Raw genomic sequence first — 25076 nt, 5'->3', positions numbered from 1 at the left:
TCTGGCGCACAGCTGTCGGAGGGTTTGGTGTGGGATTGCCGAATTCCATGGCGTGGGAGGGGAGTCCTGGGCTTGTGTAGCATCTCCAGGAGGGAGGATGGGTCGGGGCGCGTTTTCATCCGGGTACCTCCCCAGGTTCGGGGTGTGGGTGCTGGGCAGGAGGCATCGTTATCGGCGGGGTTCGTTTGTGCTAATGGCAGAGCTGGAGAAAGGGGTTGACGGAGGAGCAGATCCGCGCGGCTTGCAAGCAGCTGCTGCTGGCGCTGCAGTACCTGCCACGGCTGCAGGATCATCCACAGGGACGTGAAGGCCGGCAACGTCCTGCTCACGCTGGATGGGGACGTCAAACTGGGGTGAGCCCTGGCAGGGTTTGGGCCCCGTGGGGTGGGGGGGAGGCCGGGGAGTGGACGCGTTGCCCCAAGGATCTTCTCTAACAGCTTCTTTCTGCAGCTGATTTTGGTGTCTCGGCCAAAAACTCCAGCACCATCCAGCGCCGGGCGTCCTTCATCGGCACCCCCGTACTGGTAGGTGTGGGGCAGAAATCCCCCAGGGATGCTGGGATTTGGGAGCGCAGGCAGGTGGGATGGGGGGAGCCCAGATGTCCCGTTCCTCTTTGTGGATGTTCACAACCGGCTCCTTGACACCAGGAGCATCTTGAGGAACCGGATCGTTCCTCCTCCAAACCAATGCCAGCTCCGGGGGGGCTCCTCAGCTCCGTGTACGGAGAGGACACGTGGGTGCTGGTGGGTGCAAGCCCGCCTGGGCTGGCGCTGGAAGAGCCAGGGTCAAATCTCACCTCTTCTGCCCGCAGGGTTGTCTATGGAGGGGGGTGGCACCTGGGTTTAGTTTTGGGGGCAGATACCAGCCCCTGGTCCAGAGCAGGCTGGACCTCTTCCCCCCCTCTGCCACGCACAGGATGGCCCCGGAGGTGGTGCAGTGTGAGACGTCCAAGGAGAGCCCCCCTACGGCTACAAGGCTGACATCTGGTCACTGGGCATCACCCTGATTGAGATGGGCCGAGATGGAGCCCCCCCTACCACGAGCTGAACCCCCTGCGGGTGCTGCTGAAGATTGCCAAGTCCCCAGCCACCCACTTTGCGTCACCCCCAAGAGGTGGTAAGTCCCTGCGGAGGCATCACCCCAACATCTGTGACAGTGGGAGAAGTTGGTCCATTGGGCAACTGTGGGGAGAAGCTGTGTCCGGGCAGCTGGGCCGGGCTCTTGAACCATCAGTGATGCTTCCTCCAAGCCCAGCTCCAGAAGTGGCCCCACAGATTTCCCATCCTGCTACCTTTGCCCCCTGAAGGTGACACACCGGGGTGGGGACCTTCTGCCAAGGTGCCCGGGTGTTCCTAACATCACCTCCAGGTCTGTGGGGTCCACGGCGGGGGGGTGACGGGGAGCTTCTGGCCCTGTGCTCACAGGGACCGTTCCACAGGTCTGAAGATTTCAAGGACTTCTTGAGGAAATCCTTGGAGAAGAGCCCCGAGGCGCGGTGGTCGGCCAGCCAGCTCCTGCAGGTGGGTAGCACCCATTGCCACCTGCCCAGGGTGCTGGGACCCCTCCCTGGTGCTGGCCCCACTCACCTCCCTTGCTCCCACCCAGCACCCTTTTGTGGCGGGCATCTCTGACAAGCGACCGCTGCGGGAGCTGGTGGCCGAAGCCCGGGCTGATGTGCTGGAGGAAGAGGATGAGGAGGAAGGTCTGGTCCCCTCGGTGCGTGAGTAGCGGCTGGCTGGGGTGCAAGATCCCTCCAGCCCTTTCCAGGAGCTCGCTGAGCCTCACCTCTTCCCCCACTGTCCACCCCACAGCCTGGGCAGCAGCATGGAGAATCCTCCTGCTCCCCAACCGCGGGGGATCCCCTGGAGCATCAGCCCCTGGCCGCTGTGGGGAGAGTTGGTGAGGAGCCGGGGGTCCCATCTGATGTCCAGGTGGCAGCAGAGCCCAGGACCAAGACAGCGCCCGACTTCTTGAAGCAGATGAGGAGGAGGTCTGAGCGTGTGGGCTCCATGAAGCTCCCTGCGAAGAGGCCGTCAGAATTTCTGAAGCTGATACGGCGCAGGTCATTTTTTGGAGGGATGAAGTCCCAAGAAGCAGCTGAGGAGCAGCACGGGGTGAAGCTGGGTGGGTTGGAGGTTACGGCGCTGGATGCTCCTCAAGGAGCCTCAGCAGAGCTGGGAGGAGAAGTTCAAGGGTGCCAAGAGGAGACCAGCCCTTTGGAGACCCCCTGTGACACGGCCAAGCCCCCCTCGGGGCCACTTGGAGACCTTGCTGAGCTGCAAGAGCTGAAGGCGGAGCAGGTTGGACCCCAGGCAGAGCCCCAGGAGGACAGCCAGCCTGCCAGCGCATCGCTGGTGGCCAAGAGGCCCATGGCGGGGTGGCTGGTAGCCCAACCAAGCCCTGTTCCGACTCCCAAATGTGACACAAAAAAGGAGTTGAGCAGAGCCCTCACCTGTACCTTGGTGGCCCTGCCCGTGCCCAGGGACGGGCGCTGGCATGGGGGCTCGGTGGTGGGGCAGCTGGTGGAAGCCCTGGATCTGTGGACCATAGGGACCAAAAGCCAAAGCTTCAAGTTGCCAGCAGAGCATCAGCGCCGGGTTACTCGGTCGTTGCTAGACCTAAAGGTTGAGGTTGGCCCAGCTGGGGCCGAAGGTGGCCTTGGGAAGGGTGGTGGTGGAGCAAGGAGGACACCCCTGGGACCTGAGCGTGCCGGGGAGACTGAGCTGGTGGAGAAAAGGGTAGCACAGGGTGAAGAATTGCTGATGCCCAGGGTGCCAGAGGGGGTAGTGGTGGGGTCAGATGTTCTCCAGGGGTGGCAGGAGCCCCCAGCTGGTCTGGGAGAGGCCGGAGAGAGGAACAACGGGGCGAGAAACTCAGTGGTGTGTGAGCCCATCACTGACCCCCTGGACCTGGTTGAGCAGGAGGTGGGGAGGAATGAGGAGAAAGCCACAGACAGCGTTGACACTGGGGTGGAAGCTCCTCCCAAGGAAGCCCTGGTGCCAGCAGAAGTGAAATTGGAAGAAGAATGTTGGAAAAGGGTGTCTGATGGGGGACCGCGAACCGGTGGGAGATGCAGCCAGCCCGGGGGAAGCGATGCTGGCAGGAGAGGAACCGGCGGCAGCCTCTGCAGCACGTGTAGGAGAGAGACCTGCAAGTGAAGAGGCCCAAAGTTCAGTGGAGCATTCATCCTCCGTGGAGATCCTGGGACCTGTTGAAGAAGAAACCGAAGAGAAAGCAGAAAAACTGCCTCAGAGACAACCAGCCAGGAGCTGCTCATGGGGAATGGCTGGAAAGGACAAGATGGAAATGATGGAGAGCTTGGAGAAGATGGGGTGCAGGTTGCTCCAGCCCTTGAGGGCCCATCAAGGGATGGACCTGGAGAGGAGATGGGTGGCTCGGAGGGTCGCGGAGCAGTGCCAGAGCGTCCGGAGGCCTCTTGGTGGGACACCCAAAGGCCACGAAGACCGTGAGCTTTGGTACTGCCCTTGTCCGCGCTTCTTCCCAGGCGCGAGCAGCGTGGGAAGCAGGGAACACACCGGGTCCATCCATCACCTCAAAGCAAGGAGAGGAGCCATCCCCTGCGGAAAACCCCGCAGCTGTACAAGGCCCAAGTGCCCTCACCTGCCCTTGGGGCAGCCCAGCAGGTGAGAAGCTCACGGGAAAACGTGGCCACGTGAAGCCCGCCTCCACCTTGTGTGGGCTCCCATGTTGGTTTTACGTAGGTTTGGGCCATCTGAGCTCAAACCGACACTCCCGGTCACAGGAACCTGCCTCGCTCCGAAGGGTGGTCAAGAAACCCCACAGGTTTGTGGCGGATGGGGAGGAGGAGGTGAGCGTGGCGCCCGCCAGAGCTGCCAGCAAGGCTGGGGAGAGGGATGAGATGGTGCGCTCGGCTCGGTGAGTGATGCTGGCAGTGGAGGGGCCACCAGGCATCTTCCACCCATTTCTGGCCGAGGAGGACCAGGGGCAAAGGGAAGAGGGTGCGGGAGGGAGGATGGATCTGGGGTTCTGCAAAGCACAAGTGCTTGACCTCCAGGCTTGGAAAATGCATCTGCTCCAGCAGGAGACCATGAGTGAACCCTTCTCTGCATCCTCAGGGCTGAGCCAAAATGTTGCCCAGCCCCGTATCTGGTGTGTCCAGCAGCCAGCTTGGGGAGGGAGAGGGGAAGATCTCCTCCCACAAGCTCTCGCATCGCCCAAGGAGAGTAGGAAAGGATGAAGGGGGAGATGGAGGGGTGGTGCCATCAGCTGTGCATGGCCACCGCAGACCCGATGGAGGCCACATCTTCTTGCTGGAGAAAGTCTTCTCTGCGATGTTACACCAGGGCTGAGCTCCTCCCTTCCTTGAGCCACCTACAAGTCAGCCATCCTGGGCGAGAGGCACTTCCAGGGCCACCTTTGGCCCCCTCTCACCGTGATTCTCCAAACCTTCAGGCGCCAGGAGCTCCGCGAACTGCGGGTGCTGCAGAAGGAAGAGCAGAGAGCTAAGAGCCAGCTGGAGCAGAAGTTCCACCAGCAGCGGGAGCAGATGTTTCGTCACATTGAGCAGGAGATGATGGTAACTGGACCATTGTCCATTGGTGCTACGATATGGGCAGAGAGGGACACCTGCAAGGGGTGCTGGGGTCCCACCGCGGGAGATGCCAGGGTCTGGGTGGGGGGGTTTGGTTGCTTCGGTGGCCAGTTCTGGTCCCTGCAGCCCCATTAACCGTATCTGCATGGCAGAGCAAGAAGGAGTTTTATGACCGGGAGGTGGAGAGCTCGGAGCGGCGCTACCGGCAGCTGAAGGAGCGCCAGGAGCTCAAGTACACGGCGAGGCTGCGTGATGAGGCCAAGCGCCTCAAGGCCCTCCAGGAGAAGGACTGCGAGAGGAAGATGCGGGAGCTGAAGGGTGATGGCAGAGAGGTGAGGGTCTGACCAGAGCTGCCCCTCCCAGCCGTGCTGCCAGGAGCCTGGGGACCGTCTCCCCTGGGTGCTGGGACCAAGCCCCTCCACTGCTCACCGCAGGAGCAGCGGTTCCTGCAGCAGCAGCAGGAGGAACTCAACGCAGCCCTGCAGTGTGTCGTCCAGGAGCACAAGAAGAAGATGATGTCCATCGACTGGGAGTGCATCAGCAAGATCCATAGCCTCAGGAGAGGTAGGCTGGGCTGGGAGGAGGAGGATGAGGATGGAGGGCTCTTAGGGAGGGGAGCAGGGGGTCTGGCTGGTGGGTTTTGGGGGGTGGTGATGGTGCTGTGGTCCTGCCCGGCAGCCCGCGAGTCAGTGGTGTGGAGCATGGAGCAAGGGCACCTGCAAGAGAAGTACCAGCTCTTCAGGCAGCAGGTGAAGGAGCAGCACGCGCTGCAGAGGCAGCAGCTCTGCAGGCGCCACGAGAAGGTGAGGTGGGAACTGCCGGCGATGCTCCCCCCAGCCCGGTGGGCCCCCGACTCCTCTCCTAGCTCACCCTCCTGCCCCTCTCCCAGGAGATGGAGAGGATGAACCGCTTCCACCAGCTCTTGCTGGAGGATCTGAGGAGCCAGCAGGCACAGGAGCGGGCTCAGCTGTTGAGAAGCCAGCGCTGTGATGCTAAAATCCGCCTGGCCCTCTTCAAGGACAACCTGAAATTCCAGGAGGCTAACGGGGCCAAGCAGCGAGAGAGGGCCAAGGAGGTAGGAGGACCTGTCCGGGGGGCCAACGAGGTTCCCCAGCCCGAAGTAGGGGGAAAGTACCCAAAAAATCCACAAGTGATGGCTTTTAGGGAAAGGGAGGGTGACGTGGGCTGTCCCCCACCGCAGTTCATGCAGCAGGAGGAGAGGCGGCAGCGAGCAGAGGTGCAGCAGCAGCAGGGAGCAGCAGGCGCAGCAGCTGCAGGAGCTCCAACAGCAGCAGGCTGAGAGCCTGGCAGAGCTGGAGCAGATGCAGGTACTGGGGACCGCTGCAAAACTGTCTGCCCCGGGGGCTTCCCGCAGGGCTGCTACCCCTCCTCAAGCACTTTCCTTCCCGTTTCCACCTCCCCTCTCCCAGAGCGAGAAGATGCAGCTCTTGGTGGAGCAGGAGAGGCGGCAGCTGGGGCGGCTGGAGCAGGAGCACGCCATGGAGCTCAGCGAGTGGAAGCGACGGCTGGCTGCCCGCAAGGAGGTGAGTGCTCCCGCAGCCCGAAGCGTCTCCTCGCCCTGGCCCTGGCCCATGGAGGGCTGCTGTCCCCACCAGCCCCCGTGACGTGGGGCACAGCACACGGCAGCGCTTTCTCTCCTCCAGATGCTGGAGGAGGAACTGGGGAACTCGCTGCCGGTGCAGCGGCGAGGAGGGCTGCAGGGCGCCCACAGCAGCAGCAGGATCACCCGCTTCTTCCATCTCCCCTCCTGACACTACGCCGCAGGCTACTGGGGAGAGGCGGGCAGCTGCCTGGGGATGGTCCCAGGGCTTTTCTGGGAGATGGGGCTGTAGGATCTCAAAGGCAATGCGAGGGGCGGCTGCCCTGGGGGTGCTGAGCCCCAGGGCTGGGCAGGACATGGTATGGATTCCCATGGGTGGCAGGCGTGGGTGTGTTCAAGTCCATCATCGCCATGCTGGAGGGGCTGGGGTAAAGCAGGTGCTCGCCACCCCCAAATCACCCCAGAAGCCCCTCGGGGAAGAAGCCCCTCAGGGGAAGTCTCCCCCACTGGTCCCCCAAGCTGTGGATACGGGGGGGTTGCTGGCGCTTTCCCAGGTGGCTCTCCCCTCAGCTGAATTGCGACTCAAGGAAATACATCCTTTCTTGAAGAAAGTCCCTGTTTGTGACTATTTTTTGACTTAAAAACTCTCATCTTACGCTCCCCCCCCCCCCCCCCCCCCCCAGTGCATCCTGTGTCCCCTAACTTGCCCCTCAGGCCAGGTCTCGGCGAGGGGTGGGTGTCCCAGAGATGCCCTCAGGGGTGGCTGGCAGCACAGTGCCGGCATCGGAGCCCAGTCTAGGTCCCACCACCCCACAGAGCCGTTCTCTACCTGCTGTGTCAGGGCCCTGAGGGCACTAATACACCCTAAATGGCCTTGAGCAGCCTCACCAGGGGTCTCGACCCCCACACCCATGGCCCAGGAGCTCTATGGAAGCTCAGCTCAAGGGGCTTCACTCCCTGCCTGAGCTGTGTTGGGAGCGCTGGGCTCCCTGCTTCATCGCCTCAGATCCAATCCTGACCTGCAGAATAACTTCCTGGCTTGATCTTGGACCTGCCCCCAGCACCGGGGACTGGCCTGGTGCCCTCAACTCTTGGTTGAACCTGGCCGCCACCTCCAGGTTGGTCCTGCTCACGTAATTCAGGTCCTGGAGGAGTGTGTCCTGGCTGGTGATGCTCTGGCTGTGCGATTCCATGACTCCTGGCTCGCATTTCCTTAGGGAGCTGTCCTGCTCTTGCTGTTCTCTGTCACTTGTGTTATTTTAACCTCTCGCCTGTTTTAGAGACTCCTTCTTCCCATCTCAAAGGTCTATCTATAAAATCTGTTGTAATTTATTATCTCTAAGCTCAGTATAAAAAGTAAATAATTCCATGGGGCGAACCAGGACTACAGGAGAAACGGAAGACACAAATAACGGTCAGTCCACGTACTGGGAATTGCAGATGGACAGGGAGGGAGACGCGGAGGGAGCCTTTCGCTAGCAGGCATGGGCGGTTCAGCGTGAGGTGGAGGAAATCTGCTCCCCCAGACCCAGGAAAGAGCTGCTGGATTGAAGATGGCAGGAGCCAGGCAGGCTGAGCTGCAACTGTCCATCTGTGCCAGTCCCTTTTAGGCGGGGTATCCTTGATTTAAGTCTTACTGAGGTGCAGAGACCAGTGGGATTTCTCAGCAACAGTGCTGGGAGGAGAAAAATCTGCCACTGATGAGCTAGTCCAGAGCCAGCACTGGTCAGCTGGGATGCTGAGCTGTCCTAGGGGTCAGCCCTGGGCGTCTGCTCCGTGCAGGACTCAGTTGCCTTGTTTCACTAGGACGTCACACAGGTCCTCTGTGCCCTCTAGCTTCAGATTCTGGGAAGAGAAAAGTGAAGTTCAACAAAGTCAGACTGAAGGCCTGGCATAAAAATAAAAAAACCCACCATGATGAAGGTTTGGAACAATCCCAGTCCCTTCTGTCACCAGCAGCACATGCAAGGCCAAGGCTTCCCACCAGTTGTTGCTTTGGGTCTGAAACGCTCACAACGCTTAGAACAACAGTGAGCAACGAAGCCCTCACCCCTCTGTCGCTGCACCCAAGGACAAGGAATGACAGAGGGCTGGAAACGTGACGAGTGCCTCACCACGGGCTAATTTATGTTCACTATAAGCATGAAACTGGGACTTATTACTCGATTTAGCAAGAAAACGGCCCCGCTCCCAGTGCTTTTCGCTGCACGTTTCACCTGCTGTTCCCACCACCCCGCCGGTGTGCACACTGTGCTTACCTTCTCGTTTGCCAAATGCAAGAGGCAGGCGAAGGCTAAGGGGACAGACAGATTGTTTGCCATCGCAGAAGGCAGGCTACAAAAGAGAAGGGAGGAGGTTAGGATGGCCAGAGCCTACTGAAACCCGACAGATGGAGCGTGCCTGCAAGGACCAGGTTGCCAAAGATCAGCTCCTCCCCAGAGGTCTCGTTTTTCTGTACCTTTCCCCCCCCACCCCGGGCTAGCAAAGAACTTGCCAAGCTGAATGCAACCTGCAGCTCTCTCAGGCAAAGCCAGAGAGCAAGAGGTTTTCCCCCATCAGGGTTCAGTTAGCAGGGTGTAATAGACAAGGAGGGGTCAGCGTTTGCCCAAGCTCAGCTGAGGTCTGCCCCCCATCTTCAGTCCAACCTTTTTTAGGGCCTCCCTACCTGTGAAACAGTTGCTTTGTGATGCTGCTGAAGATCTTGTCTCCTGCTACCACTGATGTGTTCTCTTTCTCTGCATCTTCCGCCTATTTAGCGAAAAGACAGACACTGCTGAGACAGACTTTGCTCCCCAGTATTCAGCCTTGTGTTCAAAGAAAAACCACTGCGAGTTACATTCAGCCTGTCCTTACCGGCCGTCCCATGGGAGCAAGACAAGTACTACTAGAAAGAAATTGCTGCTAAACCTGCCCCAAACCGTCTCTGCAGCAGTTAAGCAGTTACCTGCGGGGCATGCTCCCACCCTCAGGCCTAGGGCGGTGTCTGGCTTCCCCTGCACTCACCTCTGCCATTGTTACTTTCTCATGTCTATCGGTCAAGAGGTCCCACATGTTTTTCTTCAGCCTCTTCATGTCCATTTTCTTGGCTGTCTTTGCATAGTGAATTTCTATCTTATTGATCTGAGGAAAAGAAGGTTAGTTGAGAGTAACTGAGCAGAAGCAGCAGCGCTATCCTCAAGTCCACAAAACCAAAGAAAACGTGGTTCTCCTTGGGAACAACGGTGAATACTGTCTTAGTACTAAATCTCTGACTTCTAATTCCCTCCTCTTACGCAAGGGTTCATCTGGGAATAGTGGTTCTCCTTGGGAACAACGGTGAATACTGTCTTAGTACTAAATCTCTGACTTCTAATTCCCTCCTCTTACGCAAGGGTTCATCTGGGAATAAAGCGTCCAGTAGCAAATCCCGGAGATCCTGCACCAGGTAAACTGCTGTTTTGGGATGTCTAACCACCCGAGGTGCTGAGAGGCTTTGCTCCAGAGTGAGCAGTTCACGGCTTGGTAACCACACGAGTCCTTACCTTCAGGGGCTCAGCAATGAGGTTCAGCTCTCCATACACTGTGATATCGCCATTGCCAACCCCATTGAGCAAAGCTTCCTCACCCTCAGGGTGGGTGGTAAGGTTGAACTCCCTTGTCTGGCCCATGAATTGAACAGGGTCATTATCATTGTCGCTGTCTGCAGCCTGATCAAGAAGAGATACAGCAGTGAGGCCACCCAGAGACATCCATGAGGAGCAGGAGCCAGAGATGTCCTGCACCAAGATAACAAGAGCACCTGCCACGCAGCAGGGTGGAGATACCTGCCCACCTTCCCCATGGAACATGCTCTTATTCAGCCTCTCCCCACAGTGCTTGGGCAGGGCTAAGGCTAAACCCAGGGGAGATCTAGAGCGCAGAGTATCAAAAGGCTGTTCTACACAGAAAGGTAACAGAAATGAGGGCTGTCCTGCCAGTGTGGGACCAGCTAAGACTTGTCACAAGTGCACTCGGGAGCAGCACTGGCCTGGCAGAAAGCTAAAGCTTTAGAGGAAATCGACTTCAACAGGAGCCTGAAACAGCTGGGAGGAAACATCACCATGTAGATGGCTGCAGCGGTGAGCGGTGGCATTTACTCCTTCTTTAGGGCAGAGGTGTATGGAAAAGGCTGGGATGGAGTTTCTGTGGCAAACTAGCAAACACCAAAGGCAGAGAGTTTAGTTGGTGTCGTTAGAGTGAGGAGACAGGGGTGGGTGCAGACACTCCTGCAGCTTCGTTATAATCTGCAGCCTCAATTCTTTTTCACTAGTAATTCCAGATGCAGATTCTTCCTAAATGATTCCCATCACATACCCAACATAGCAACAGAAAGAGATCTTCTTGTTCCAGTTACCTGCAACCCAGGGCAGAAATTGGAGGTGTCGTTGGGGTTGTTGTAATTGTACTCGCCGATCTGATCTTCGTGATCCATCGGGCTGCTCAGCTCAGGCTTCCTCCAGAGCTACAGAGACAAGACCAAGGGTCAGGAAAGGAAAAACCCTAAATACTTCCCCAAGCGATGCCTGCACCTTGTTCCTTCATCACCTGCCCTTCACCCAGCCTGCTGGCCCTTCCTCCTCACTGCGTACCAGCCCTCTAGCAAGCCCCTTGTAAAGCACAACAGCTAAGCACGGCCACTTTGGCGTACACAAGTAGGTGAGTTCAGCGAGAGACAACCCGGCCAGTCTCCAGCCCTGAGGAACACCCCAAGGCACTTCAAACATTTGGTGAAGACTGGTTTTGTGACAAAATCGTTGCCAACAGGCTTTTAGAGAAGACTCTTACCTTCACAGCTGGTTTGAGGGACAGCTGGAGAATGCAGTCAGGGTCATAATTGAAGTCTGGGGGAAGCGTGGTGCTCTTTGTGTTCTGGTTTTCCAGAATGGACTTGGCTAGAACTACAGAAGCCTGGGGGAGGTAATAAATACCATTACCCACGAGCTATCCACTACTCGGTAGATCAACACACAAGTGCTTTGAACACAGGTATTCATCTGAAAGGCAGCAAGTTCTAAAATGCCTCCAAAGACAAGCTCCAAACTGGTCCAGTCAGTGCATGCAGGGGCTTCTGCACAGCACCCTGGGACACGCAGCTGGACCCACAAGGTCTCTTTGACTGACAGGGTATAAGCCAGGAAGAATCCTGCCTGACTCTGCACCCTAAGGTTGGTAAAACTCTCTATGTGTAACGCAACCTGGAGGCAGAAGACTCTGCACCAAGGAACGTACATGATGTTGGGTTTACAGAGCCAGTTTCACAGAAGCACGAGATGAGCCATTTGCAGGTAACAGGTCCAAGACATGCTGGCAAAAGCGAGAGCAGAAAGAGGCAGAAACTCAGCATGTACCTTGGTCTTACGGAAATATGTCTTAAAGTCAATATCCTCATCAAAGTTGATTTCAAATGCTTTTTTTGCATTCTTTTTCTTGGCCTCTTTTGTAGAGGCAGCAGCTGTGGCAGAAAGGAAGGAAACTGTCAGTGTTTTGTGACAGAGTAAGGACAACAAGCTCTCTCCTAACTTGAGCATCTGCTCCACACAGAAAGGTCACCTACAAGGACCTTTCACTTTATTACAGGAAAGCAATAGGTGTTCTCAGCTTCATGTTTTAAAGGGATCAGTATCTTTTTACCGAAGCAGAAAATGTCATTTAATCTTCAGGTTTTATGCAGAAGGTGGGAAACAACAGCCCGAGCTGTGTTAGTGCTAGTGTTTTCCAGTGCTGCAAACTTCCACCCCCTGAAACTGTGAGCATCGTTAACAAACCCAAACAATAGAGAATACGTTAGACACCAAAGGATCCGCACATGATACAGAGCCTTCCTGGTGCCCGAACTCAGTACTGCTTCCCATCTGGCTGGAAAAGAGCCATGCAGGCCTGTCCCTTTCCTTACTGTCCCTACTTTGACTCAGATGGCACCCATCTCCAAAGGTAAGCAAGACCTGGCAGTAGCCGCATCTGTAGCGTACGAGCCGCTGACTTTAAATACATACATGTGTGTCGAGGTTTGAAGCGCCAGTGCTCTGGGCCAGCCCACATGGACAGAGTTCGGGGACTGAAATAGGAGTATTCCCTTGGTTCCGTAGAGAGATGATGGCACATCACCTTGATGTCTCCCTCTCCGAAAGCAACCACATCAGTTCTAGAAAGAGCACACAGGCTGCTCAGTGAAATCATTCCTTTGGCATACACCAGGCCTGAGCGTGCATTTCATATCCAGATCATCTCTATCTAGACATCGCCTGCTCCTTCTGCTGGCATGCATGCAGGACTCCTGCTCTTTAATCAGTGAACGGTGAGTGTTGCAGCGTCTGGAGTCTGTGAGGCTGCTGCAAAAACAGAGGTGGGCTTGCCAAAGGGCTGGCTGGAAACCGGGGAGCAGAGTGAGCAGACAAGCAATCACTCTGGGGAAATGTGACCGCACAAAAAGGTCCTCTCAGAGGGTAGAGACATTGCTGTCACGCATTCCTGGTTGTACCCAAAACTTGAGGAGAAAGCAAGCTACAGCCAGATGGGAAATGTGTATTCAGTACAGGTTCCCCAGATTGCTGCCAGAAGTTGTTGCTTGCTATCAAAGCAAAGCTATAGATTTTCAGTGGCTACTTACCCCTTCCTCTGGCAGCCTGTTCCAAAGGAGTTGAGGTTTCCTGCGAATTCCCCAGTCTGGCCTGCTACTGTATTACTGGGGGAGTCAGAAATGAAGTCATCATCTGGCTGGGTGGGAACATTGTCTTCCACATCGCTGTCTACCTCTGCATTGATATCGAATGCTTGGTCACTCTTCTGAAATTTATCCAACAGGGCTGACACTGACTGTAGGAGAAGAAGGTGCTCAGGAAAAAAGCCACGGAGGATATCAGCAGTCCTGCAGCGCAACGTCCCACTGCCCTGTGTATCTTGGAGATGACTTTAGAGGTTAGCACAGAATACAGCTCAGGTATCCCACCCAGCACGGAGCTAACGAGCATACCTCTTGATGGGATTCAGCATCCCATTTTGTAAAGTGGAAACCAGCCAGTGAAGAGCAGATGAGGCGTTTTTCAATGCACTGTGCTAGCACGGCTAGAGACAGGGAGAGCAAAGGGGGAGAGATTAGATACAGGATGAAGCAACCAACAGCTCAAACAAGTGACGGGCATTCAATTGTTCTTAAAGCCACATATGTAGGCAGCATGTAGGGCAGCACAGGGCTCACTGCAAAAGTAGCTGAGCTCATTTCTCAGCAGAGATGAAGAGTTCAGTTGCTGCCCTGACTCAAAGGTGAGCATAACACTGGGAATCTTATCACAGCAGTGGGGTTCAGTAGTATGTCCGGGCTCAAAACATTTTAAGAAGGTCAGACTTAACATGGAGCACACTAATCTCAACTGCTGTGCAACTCAGACCACATATACGTGCTGTGTGACAGATCTGCCAGAGGTTAAGCTACGCGTAGTGATCCAAAACTTATAAAAGTTCCTGTTTTTCCAGCAACCAGTCTCAGTTTGATCAGGATGAGAGCAATGGTGCTACAGGGTAGCCAAGCAGTGAACAAAAACAGAGGTCAAGCTGGCTGAGACCAAAATGAAATACGCCTGGGAGGTGAAAAGGATTGAAAGGTCTGGATGGGCCCCTCGGCTTAGCAGTTACCCGCACTCACACTTTAAATCCGTCACTTTCACAGGATCAGGGTTTGGCAGCGTGATGGTCTCTGAAGAAGGGAGAGGTACAATCTTTGAGTCAAAGAGGAGCTCACTGTGGCAGCCTTGGGTATGCAGCCCCGTAAGGAAAATGCCAGCTGTGCTGCATTCGTCAAAAGATATGGCTGTTCTCCGGAACAAGGGGTCAACCTACAGGTACGGAATGAAGAGAGAATCAAGAAACAGAGTAGACGGAGGGGGTGAAGCAGGTCTTTGTGGGAGACTTTAAAGTACAGATCCAAAGGAAGAATGACCCGCACGTCTTTTTCAGCGAGGAGAGAGCTCTCACAGCTGCCTCACACAGGAGGAATATACATGACTAGGAACAACCTTGCTATAACAGGAGAGTTCAGACATGCGTGTGAATGTTAGAGCCCAAGAGAGGAGTGAGAAAGATGCAACTGCTACAGCAGCCCCACCTCACATCTGGGATTAGCCTCTGGCACATTGATGTTATTCAAGTTCTCTTCGATGGTTTTGCATGAGTGCTTTTTCTTTGTCTGAACTCTCTGGACAGCCCCAGGAACCGGACTGCCTTCTAAAAGGAAAAGAAGAAAAAGTTACACTTAGAAAAATTGTTGAAATACCCTACAGAGGGACAGCACAACTTCTGCTTCTGTTTGTACGACAAATACAAAAAACCCAGTGGGCACGAAGTTACCCCATTAGGTATCTAATTAGCTTGAACCACCAAAGTTTCATTGGTCGGATGCTGCATTTCTTCTTACTGACTATTTTATCTTAACAGCGTATTTGTTTCAAAGCAAGGGACAGCAAAAAGTGAGGCAGTTCATTTTAATGTTTCAGATTAGGCCACCTTTGGTTTGCATTGGGCCAAATTGTTGAATACAGGATTAAGCAACAGATTCAGGTTCTCACCTCCAACCCTCCCTGCACAAGCACCCAGGCAAACCAATCTGGGATTTCCCAGCCCTTGGAAAATTAAGTTAGCGGTACTCTCCTAGATGCACAAAGCGCTTCGAAGTTTACGAGCACTATGTAAGCACACAGATTACTTCTCTTACACGCAGGTGGAGCAGTAACAGCTTAACAGAAAATGAGTGAATGGCACACCTCTTTTCGGCGAGCTATCCACATTTTTTGTAGATGCCGATTCCTTGCCCAAGCCTCCGAGAACTTTGTATGTATCTGCGTGGATCACATCCACGCGCACGGCGTAGATCTTTGCACTGGCATCAATCGTGCCAGCTGCCACCTGACAGGAGGAACAAAGGATGCAATGTTTAGTTAGAAAGGAAAAAAGTCTCATCTAGAAGATGCAAACACAGAAGACAAGCTGCAGACCTGAATTTCTGAATGCTCTGTATTACAAGCAAAATTGTGACCAACTGGGAAAGGATTGATTCTGAAACCTACTGGAGACCTAGGTGCACAGCAGGGGGTCGAGATATGTCTTCCCAGGCAGATTTGCTTTATCAGGCCTTTTGGAAGGGATCACACAGAAGAATCCTTTAAAAGTTTCCAAGACTAAACAACGGGGAGAAGCAGAAAGGTACAGATTTGCATTTCCCAAGAGACCGTTCTCCTCCAGCTTTCCTTCATGCCTTCTTTTGGGTCATCCTCTTGGTATCATTCTATTTTCCAAAATTATGAAGTCAAAAGACATGAAGCGCAGGAGATGCCAAGCACCCTTTTCGATCGCAGATGCCCCTAGGAAGGCGAAGGACCACCTACTGAAACCTGTGCACTGTTTCCCATCCCTTTCTCAGTTTCATCGACCATAAGGCAGCTAATTCAGGGGTTGCTTGAGGCCACGTTCAAAAGCTCTGCCTTTTTTTGTTCATCCAGGAATTGAGTTCTCCCTCCTAGCATCAGCCAACTATAACAGCGAGTCAGTCTTTGTCCTGGCAAGTTCTTTTTCGATCCATCCTGGGTCAAAATTCAACTGGGAGTTAGACACACTAACTTCCTTTCTTTTCCAGCCTTGTTTCGTTACTGGTTCTAACACCCAGTATTTACCAGAGAAGCCTCACAAGTCCTACTTTCAAACAAGCTCCCCTTTTAAAGGACGATAACTGAAAGAATTCAGCCTTTAATTTCTGTGGTACAAAACGGTTCAACAGTCAGCTTCTGCGAAAAGCGTCTGTGCTGCTTTTACCAGGTATTTTTAGTGGAAGTAACCAGCTCAGTTACCTTTGTTGAATCAGGATGGGGCAACAGATTCAGGTTCTCACCTCCAACCCTCCCTGCACAAGCACCCAGGCAAACTAATCTGGGATTTCCCAGCCCTTGAAAAATGAAATTGAGGTTTGTTACTGACTAAACCTTAGGTTAAATGCCAGTCAGAAATAAAGTACCCCTGTGACCAGGCAGCAGTTCCTCTCACCTTGAAGTTGGTCATTTCAGAGTCCTTCGCTTTCAGGATCTCCTTCATATAGTCTATCAGGTGTAAGACGAAGGCATTCTTCAAGGTGATTTTCTGCAACAAAGCACAGCTTAGGACTGATTGCCTGGCAAATGACACCTGTCAAAACTGTCTGCACCCTCATCCCACTGGGGTATTTAGAGCAGGACTGAGGGGATATTATGGTCTGTGCCACATTCTGCTTTGTTACTGCTGGGAAGGCAGCAACAGGAGCCCAGATCTGGCCACGGCTCGGAGCAGGGATGCGGCTCAGAGGGCTTGGAAGAAGAATAACCTCGTAGCCAAGGCTCAGGGAGTTTAAAATCCCTCCCGGCCTTGCCAGCACCGCCAGCCGGGGCGGTGTGAGGGGGGCCGGGATGAGGAGCCCCCTCAGGCGCCCCACTCACGTTCTCATTGGAGAGCTTGATGCAGGTGCTGTAGTGCTCCGAGATCTGCGTGTTGCTCCACTGTGCCGGCTGCCATGCCTCCGCCTGCCTGAGGGAGACACGGTACTTTGGGGACCCTCCTCCTCTGCCTGCCGCAGCCCCTCACAGCGGGCCCGGCCGTACCTGGGCGCGGGTGAGGAGGCGAGGCTGAGCTGCGAGTCGGCGTTGCCCAGCCGGAGGTCGGTAGCCTTGGAGCGCCGGCGTTGCCGTCTCTCCTGTTCATCGTCGTTACAGGGACACTCGGCCAGCACGGGAGTGCCGGTGCCGCCCAGGGCCCGCGGCCCGGGGGAGGCGGCCGGAGCCCGAGGGAGTGCGGGGAAGCTCATCGTCACGGCGGAGCCCGGGCCTGGTCTGGCCTGGCTGTCTCTGGCCCGCCGCCCCCTCCGCCCCGCCCACTTCTCCCCTACGAGCCAATCGCCGCTCGGCCCGCCCTGACGGCGACCAATCGGCTGCGCGGCTCTTCGCCCTGCCCCGTTGGGTTTGAATTACGGCGGGCGCCGGCAGCACGCACGCGCCGGGCGTAACGGCCACGGCGGGGCGGGGCCGCTCGGGCTGTTCGTCGCTTCCCTGAGGGAACGGCCGCCCGCCCGGCTGCGCTGAGGGGGCGCCTGCCCCTCGGGTGCTCCGTGAGGGTTGCACTGCACTGCCCGGGCCTCTCTCGTCACCGGCGGTCAGCCACCCGCTTCGGAGACGGAGGAACCGCCAGAGCCTACCTGCTTAGGTACTGCCTGCCTCCCCGCCCCCCCCCCCCCAGCCCCTGTCTGCCTTTCCGTGGTCACCACCATCACTGGGCCCTCCCTGGAGGCCTCGTTTTGCTTCTCGTTGCCCTTCTCTGCGTGGAGGTGCCCCCAGGGCTGCCTGCCTGACCCTGCAGGCTCGCTAGAGCATTCCCAGCACCTTTTGGCGGTCCCTTAAGCCTCTCAGTGTGCTGGTCGGTGTTCCCTAGAGCCCTCTGTGTTTGCTTCTGTGCACCCACTGGCCCTGCAGGTGTTGGGTTTTTTTGTGTGTGTCCTATAAAATCTTTGTGTGCCCTGAAGCCCCCTCCAGCATTTTGTGGGTTTCTGGATGCACAGAGGGTTGGCAGGTGGTCTGCAGGCTTTGTGGCCTCTGGCTGGGCAGCACCCTGCAGCTCAGACACTAGCCCTGTGTGTTGGGAGCTTGGGGCACCCCCCCTGCCTTCAGCTCAGGAGCCCTCCATCCTGCCCAGCATAGCATCCTTCCTCCCAGCCTGGCCCACGGGGGATGCTCAGCAGGAGCAGGTCCAGCCCTTGTTTTCACTGCCGTGCTGGAGGCAAAGAGACTGGTAAGCGAGGAGCCAATACAGCTTCCTAAAACCGATCCCTCCTGCGCCTGGTCTGACCCGAGGCAGCCTGTGTTTGTGTGCAGGACGCTGCGGAGGCAGGAGGGCTCCCCTGTAGCTCCACCTCAGCTTTTCACCTCTCCCCATTTCTTAGCAGATGAGGCCAGGTTATCTGCATTGTGTTGGTTTCCCTGTGCTTACTAGCAGGAAAGTTTTGTTGGAGAAAGCCGTTGCTCCTCAAATTTCCTTTTCTTGGGAGAGCAGTGGCCTGGTGTGCCCGATTCCAGCAGTCCTGCCTATGGCACGGTGCCTAGACACATACCTTGCTTTCGTATGGAGAGCAGTCTGGGCTGAGCTATGTCCGAGGCAAGGCTGATGGGGGGGAAATGAAGCTGTGTGTTTTATTTTTGTGGCATGTCCTGCACTTGTAGAAGCGTTAGCAGAAAGTTAGATGGCCCAGACCTGCACCTGCCTCCGCCATCATCGTCATGACCCCGCAGCCGATGGGAAGAGCAGCTGCTTCTCCAGTGACACCACCTGGATGAGACGTTTTTCCAGCCCTTCCAGGCCAGCGTTTCCAGCCATCATCCACCCAAGGCAGGTGAAGCAGCAGCTGCCGCAGTCCTTGGTGGATTGAGGTACTGGGGGCTGCAACCTTGCTGCAGTTTGATGCCTGGGTTCCTCCTGACTGCAAAGTGCTTTTCCAGCCTGAACCACTGGATGGGGCAGGAGGAAAAGATGTGGTTTCGTCTCAGCTACATTCCTCGGGAGCAGCGATCGGGGAAAGTCGTTGTGTTCCCTGCGAAGCCAACCCTGGCAGCAGTCCCCCCGCTCTCTACACAGAGCGGCCGAGGGCCATCGGCAAGTTTCTGTACTGTCCAGCCGCCCTAAAACCGGCAAAAAAAATGAATGTGTGGAGCCTGGCATCTACTTGTAAGCACAGCTCAAGCACCCTGAAGGCCAAGGGCACTTCCAAAAGCAACAAGGGGCTAAGTGATTTGTGGGGGCGGCAAAAACCCTGTCGGGCTTTTTTTGTCCCTGAATAACTCGGTCTGACCAAAGGGGTTTGTCCCCTCAGCTGCTCCACTTGGGCCAGAAGATGGAGAGGCTGTAAAACCTGGGTTATGCTTTATGATGTGTCTTCCTATGAGCAAAAGCCTCATAATGAAGCTTTTAATGGCTGTTGTAAACAAATCAATCTCTCTAGCTATACATCCGAAATGAAAAAGGCTGAAGGAACTATGAAGGTTTTTAACATCCAAATAAATTACTCCTGCAGTGGCAATAGCAATGTGTGGAGCATTTCATTATTCCCAGCTGTTAGTGATGCTGACGAGGATAGAAATATTCATGCTCTGTATTTAACTGGAAATTAAGAGAATGTATCATTTGGTGACAGGAACTTTTACAAATGGCTGCTCCCCCTTCGATCAGCTCCAACTAATAAATCACTGGCAGGACTCTGGGTAATTTGATTTACAACTCAGACCTGCCGGTGGGTGTTCGTCAGAAGATGTGTTCCCGAAAATCCCCTGGAGGATGGAGGTGTGCTGGGCTTCTCCTGCTCTTGGAGAGAATGCTGGAGGCTCATTTAAGGTTTGCTTTGGGAGCTGGGAAGAATGACTTAGGAGGGAAAGCCTGCTGTCCGCCCACCAGGCAGCAACCGGTGCCTGCTGCGCTCCTGGTACTTTTCCACCTGCTTGCCTGCACCATACTAGGGCTGTGGGAAGCTTTGGGGTGACGCTGCACATAGGGGATGTCTCCTACCTGCAGGGAAGTGGGGGTGGGGGGTGGGAAGTTTAGGAGAAGAGTAAGAAACAGGAAAGCGGTCCTGTGTGACTGCCACAGCTGCTGTGATGGAATTGAAACCTTGTCGATCACATCCGTGGGAATGCTGAGCTGCTTGGCAGGTCCTGGGGGTAGGATGCACTGAGTGCTCCAGACCCGCAGCACTGCTAGTGTGGCGGCGGGGATCTTCCTCAGCTGCAAGGCTAAAAATAGAGCTGGCAAGTGTCAAACCTGCAGTCTTCTGGGGTTACCAGAACCTCTGCCCCCTGCACGCATCAGACCTCTGCTCGGTAGGTGTTTGCCTGTGGCGATGGGGCTGCTGGAGGTTTTGTTGCTGTGTGGGTCCGGGGCATGTCTGCAAGCACCCGTGTCCCCAAGTGCCTGGGGACCCTGCTGCAGTGGCTGAGACTGTGGATGCCACACAAGCAGGGTGTCCTCTTGTTGAACTTGTGCACCTTTCTATAAATGACTCGTAAACAAAAGATTATCTGGTAATTTCTGTGTGCAGCAGCAGATGCTACAGGAACATTTATTAACCCACTGGTACTATTCTTATGCAAACAACTGTAGCTCATCTCAATAATAAAAGGTGATTTAATACCTGCCTGGCTGCTGACAGGTGACTGGGAAGGGGCTTGGTTTTGGTTTACAATGCAGATCCTTTTTTGCAGACACTCTAGGGTCAGCCTCTCAGTCTGATTTTCCTTTCCAGAGCAAGCTGTCTGCTTTCAGCCGCACTTGTTATCGCTGCAGAGCTACTTGTAGTCCTGCTAGTACCTCAGGGCACAAGGAAGAGGCTGAAACCTCTGAAGAGGTAAATGGTTTGATTTCTCTCCGGTCTTATTAGGAAGGCCTGCTCCTGAGCAGCTTTCCTGCGCCCTGGTTCAGTGGTGTGTTGGAAAAGGCTGTAACACAGGTTGCACTTATAGAACTTGGATATTTTATTATTTCCCCCCCCCCCCCAGTGTGGCTCCGAGTGGGGAGGCCCTGGAAGACCATCCCACAGGGTTTCAGAGCTCAGGATGGCCCCACGAACTTCTCCCTTTGCAGGCACCTGGCTCATTTGTGAGGAGCAGTGATGATCTGACCTTTTGTGCTCTTGTTTCTTGTGTTTTATTGCCAGGTAAAGCACTTGATGTTATAAAATCCAGGATTTCACAGACCTGGTAATGGCTGCAAACTCAAGTGTATAAATCATCGGCAGCACGGTTACAATGTGGGCTCGCACTTGCAGCTGAGGAAAAGTCCTCAAGGTCCCGATGGAGGAATTGAGATAAGGTTTTGGGCTTGAAAGCAGATGAGGGATGTGATGAGCTGTAAATCCTCTCGAGCTGTTGAGGCCAGCGGCAGCAGCAAGAAGAGGCTGTGCTTCTCCCCGGCTTTGGTCTGGCTGTGCCCACACAATGTCTCACGTTGTTCTTGGCAACTTTCCCTTGCAAGCCAAGGGAAGAAAAACGGGCAGGCTGGTCTGGACGCAACTGCCAGCCTGCAGCCCTCGAGAATTACACCGGCAGTCATTTCTGACTGCAGGAACTTGCTGCGGAGATGCTTGATGGACTGGCTGGGTCAGTGGCTTGTTAATTCCGTTCAATTTATTTTGTAATTTAGGACTCTCAGCAGTTTCAAATGATTGTTGCAAAGTAGGGTGGTGCTTATGAATGAGGGGCTCGCAGCAGAGCTGAGCTCCTGCAGCTCTGTCTGTCGGAGAGAGGAGAGTGGGACTGGTGTGAGCACAGGACCTGAATCCAAGAAGGCAAACTCAGTGGGTGATTCCCCACATCCCAGGGGAAATCAGTGGGATGTTGGGCTCCGAGTCCTCACATAGGACACCAACTAGACCAGCGTTTTCAGGGATGCTAACGCCTGTGAGGGTGCTGTGGATGCCCCGTGCAGGGAGTAAATGAGGACAGTTTGCAGTGCAGGACAGCTTGCTTCGTCACGCTCCTCTGCTTGCGCAGAGCATGGGTGCAGTCCTCGGGGGAGGATTTTGTTGACAGATCTTGAGAGTATCTCAGACCAGAGCTGCTCCAGAGGACATCGCCTCCATCCCTTGGGCATTGCTGAGTGACCAAAAAGTGCCTGGAGATGTACCCAGTGTATCCCTGCTGCCAGTTTTATGGCCTTTTTTTTTGTGTGTGTGTGCTGCTGATCAAATCACGGTGTGTGGCTAGTGTCAATCAGTGCTGACTGGGTGTCGAACACCCTGGGGGTTTTGAGGGCAAAGAGGTTGTAATGCTGACAACGCTAGTGCTGCAAGACAAAAATGTTAACACAAACCCATCTAAAGGGACTTTGCTCTTGGGAGAGTTATTGCTGCGGCACGGTTTGGGCGTGGATATCAATCACATCTTTGAGACGGGCGTCTTGGTAAAGGGTGGCAGACAGGCTTTGGGAGGTTGTTTGAAGTCACACACTGTTTTTGTCTTCCTTTGTGAGATACCAGAAGTGTCACCCAAGGAGGCCCACTCTTTGGCATGTGGATTCCTAAATTCCTCAATTTAAATGCAAATTCGCAGCCGTTTGATTATGCCATGCATCAGAGAAGCTTTTGGACAGTGAACAGCTTGTAATAATCAGCTACGCATCCCTCAATACAGATATTATCTGCTGTGGTGATATCGTGGCTGCGTGCCTTTGCAGAAAGCAGAGTGGTTCAGAACAAGCCTCCTTCTCCCTCTTTCTCCTTTTGCCTCCATTGAAAATTGCTCTCATTACCTCCCTGGAACCTTTTTAATCAACCCGGATGGCACGATCTGCTTTGCAATAACAGGAATAATGTTTTTGGAGGTGCTTTGCATGGTAATGCTCTTCCCAGCCTGAAATGCTTCTATTCAGGGTGACTGCAGCTTCGGGAAGGGCTTGTATTTCTTCTTGACACCTTGGTCTTCTGTAACCAGAATATTTTTTATTGGGAGGCTTATAATTGCCTGATTTATAACTTTCTTATAGGAAAAGGGAAGAGGGGAAAGCAGGATCAGTGTGGCACAGGAGTGGGTACGTTAGCTGTGGCATGGCATATGGGAAGCTCATCCTGGTGGTGATCTCCATCTTGCGATATCTTTCAGGACAAAACCCTGACCCTGTGTAGCAAGAGCTTGGGTCACACCAGGATTTCCTAGACCCTTCTGTGACACACTTCCCTGCCCATCAAATTGCTCAAATTAATAATTGACTTAATCAAACCCATTAGAGTCATCGCTACACTTCAACATCCTGTGTAAGCAATCATCACTCTCACCCACTCCCTTCCTTTCCTCAGGTATTTGGATCTTGCCAATGCGAAGAAAAGTCCTTTTGGCATGGTTACTTGGTGCCAAGAATACGAAAACTGCAGTTAATCCTCATTTCACACATGCAGCCGGACTGGGTTGATTTTTGAATCGCTGCTGTGGCTCTCAAATCTTTCATTAGCTACTGCTTGATTGATTTAGTTCAGTAATCAAAAGTTAATTGCTTGTCTAAACAACCAGGCCATGGTGAAACAGTGTCCGTAATTCTCCACCAAGTAGCCCTGTTTGTGACGGGGAAACCAAAGCCTGCTGCATCCACATGGCAGTTGAAGTGGGGAGCTCATGAAGTTGAATGAAGAACATGAAAAATCCATTTTCCTCCATAAGTTTTAAACTCCGGTTGTTTCTCTTTAAGCTCTAATTTTGTCACAACGATCTAACAGACCATTTGGTGCTATGGAAACCCCAGTTTACACACTGGTGCATAGCTGCACGCAATTAACTACCTTTAATTTTCATTTTCTAAGGATATTTTTGACTTGTGTATTAAGCAAACATTTATGCAAAACACTGTGGAATCCATAAATGTTAATGAAGTTGAACTTGTGCCTTTGCCTTAGCAGATAATCAGTTTGACGGGTTCATTGAAGTCTGCAAAACTTGCCATGATGGCTGAGAGCAGCTATAAAAAGACACAATGGCGCAGGTGATGACAAGGCTTTGGGTGTCACCTGTCGCATGCTCCTGCCTGGGCCTGCTTTTACCTCTCAGCTGGGCCAGATGCAGATCCAGGGCTTGCTCTGCGAGTGACCCTGGTGGGTTTTGCAGGCACTGGGGCAGCTCTGCACATGTGGTTGGCTTGCTGTGCGAGGGTTCTGTGGCATGCAACGAGTGGCAAAGGCCTCAGCTAGGGAAGGAGGATGCCGAGAGTTAGAGAAGAGCTCTGCCGTAGTCCTGCAGGCTGCAAATGCAAAGAATAATCCCTTTACCTGTCCCTGCCCTAAAAAAGCCACCTTAAATTCTCCCCAGAGCCTCAACCCTGACCCAGACCCACCAGGTAGCTCTTGATTTTTGGGAGTTTTCATATCAGATTGCAGATGGAGGAAATGTACAAACCAGGATGAACCAGGCAATGAGGAATTTGGATTTCCCCATACCATTTCTGCACCAGATTGCTGTGGTTGATGAGTATTTTTTTATAGCCAATAAGTACATCCTCATCACTTTTATCTCGTGTGTGTGTGTGTGCACTTAGGAACAGGTATGAACCCTTCCAGAAAAGGTGATGCATTAACGCTGATAAATAAAATGACCCCTTGTTTGGATCTGACATGCTGAATCCTGCTGTAAAGTGAGATCTGCTCTCAGGTTCCTGCTTCAGGGAAGCGTGGCTGGAAGCAGATGCCTGCACGAAGCACTGCGCAGCAGCAGTGTGTGACAATGTTTATTCCTTCTCTCCCTTTTGTATGATAAAATAACCCTTAAAAATAAATAATAAGGGCTTAATAGGCACATGGGACAGGGCCTTTGGCAAGTGATGCCAATCAGCTGTGCCTCGGCAATGTTCCTCTAATTAAAAATGGCAAATTACAGCCGGCTGGAGCTGATTGCAAGGGCTGGCTGGGTTGGGCGCTTTGCTCTGGGAGGTGAAGCATGGTAACTTGCTCCTTACATTCACACTTTCTTCTCTATCAGAGTGGTGGAGTCCCGGTGCCTGCCCTAGCGGAGCAGTGGGATTTGGGGAGTCCAGAAAGCAGAGCCAAGCATGTTAGCTGCTTCGTCAAGGGACCTGATCTGCGTCGCAGCCAGCTGAATAGGTGGAAATGCCAGTGCTGATGCCCGATCCTCGAGTCACGCGTTTGCTTCAGCCCCACACAGAGAAGCAACTGGTCGGTAAGTGCTGCCCGTGTTCGAGGAGCAATTTGAGCCTTTCCTGTGCTTTGGAAATCGGTGATGTGCGCCTGGGCCTGGTTTTGTGGCTGAGTTGTGAGAATTATCCTTTTTCTTGCTGTAGCGGTGAAAGTTCAGAGCACACCCCTCACACTGAAGGTCCCCCAGAACCCACCGGCTGCCTTTCACCCCTCTTTTCACCTAGTTTGTGCTTTGCCACCTTTCA

The 25076-nt window shown here is 54.0% G+C and overlaps 3 protein-coding genes across 5 annotated transcripts in view; 2 read left to right on the top strand and 1 right to left on the bottom strand.

Moving 5' to 3' along the window:
- Positions 1-1238: 1238 nt before the first annotated feature.
- LOC130160507 (STE20-like serine/threonine-protein kinase) lies at positions 1239-6763 on the top strand. The gene is given in 14 exon segments (XM_056363072.1): positions 1239-1368; positions 1439-1520; positions 1606-1716; positions 1812-3644; positions 3764-3897; positions 4435-4558; positions 4726-4905; positions 5008-5137; positions 5252-5376; positions 5463-5648; positions 5775-5825; positions 5827-5901; positions 6004-6117; positions 6238-6763. Coding segments are annotated over 10 exon segments (1110 nt in total). The 5' UTR covers positions 1239-1368; positions 1439-1520; positions 1606-1716; positions 1812-3644; positions 3764-3880; the 3' UTR covers positions 6346-6763.
- A 684-nt stretch (positions 6764-7447) lies between these two features.
- On the bottom strand, positions 7448-17020 carry NCAPH (non-SMC condensin I complex subunit H). Of its 2 annotated transcripts, none has more exons than XM_056363068.1 (17): positions 16766-17020; positions 16604-16691; positions 16179-16271; positions 14906-15047; positions 14251-14366; positions 13792-13981; positions 13123-13214; positions 12760-12965; positions 12146-12294; positions 11501-11604; positions 10938-11060; positions 10507-10614; positions 9656-9820; positions 9138-9254; positions 8800-8882; positions 8393-8468; positions 7448-7979 (listed from the first exon to the last, which is right to left on the bottom strand). In XM_056363068.1, the coding sequence occupies exons 1-17, from the start codon at positions 16966-16968 to the stop codon at positions 7920-7922; spliced, it is 2115 nt and encodes a 704-aa protein (XP_056219043.1). In that variant the 5' UTR covers positions 16969-17020; the 3' UTR covers positions 7448-7919. The 2 variants fall into 2 exon arrangements, with proteins under 2 accessions (XP_056219043.1, XP_056219042.1); XM_056363067.1 differs by having other exon boundaries at positions 14251-14369; positions 16766-17019.
- Positions 17021-17131: 111 nt separating this feature from the next.
- The window catches only part of LOC130160506 (tetraspanin-15-like), an 89169-nt gene continuing 81224 nt past the window's right edge, over positions 17132-25076 (top strand). For both annotated transcript variants that reach the window (XM_056363070.1, XM_056363071.1), the window contains exons 1-2: positions 17132-17363; positions 24656-24853. In XM_056363070.1, coding sequence (XP_056219045.1) covers positions 24784-24853 — 70 coding nt within the window. In that variant the 5' untranslated portion in view covers positions 17132-17363; positions 24656-24783. The remainder of the gene's footprint in view (positions 17364-24655; positions 24854-25076) is intronic.

The sequence above is a fragment of the Falco biarmicus genome, chromosome 18, assembly GCF_023638135.1.
Source record: "Falco biarmicus isolate bFalBia1 chromosome 18, bFalBia1.pri, whole genome shotgun sequence".
Taxonomy (NCBI): Eukaryota; Metazoa; Chordata; class Aves; order Falconiformes; family Falconidae; genus Falco; species Falco biarmicus.
Note: the sequence above shows the minus strand (reverse complement) of the source record. Positions and strands in the feature narration are given on the sequence as shown.

Excerpts from the sequence above, each read along its gene's own strand:
- NCAPH (XM_056363067.1), bottom strand. The coding sequence starts at position 16,968 with ATGAGCTTCCCCGCACTCCCTCGGGCTCCGGCCGCCTCCCCCGGGCCG. Across the intron at positions 14,370-14,905 it reads GGATAGCTCGCCGAAAAGAG|AAGGCAGTCCGGTTCCTGGG; the intron begins GTGTGCCATTCA and ends TTTTCCTTTTAG. Across the intron at positions 9,821-10,506 it reads ATTTCTGCCCTGGGTTGCAG|GCTGCAGACAGCGACAATGA; the intron begins GTAACTGGAACA and ends CTTCTTGATCAG.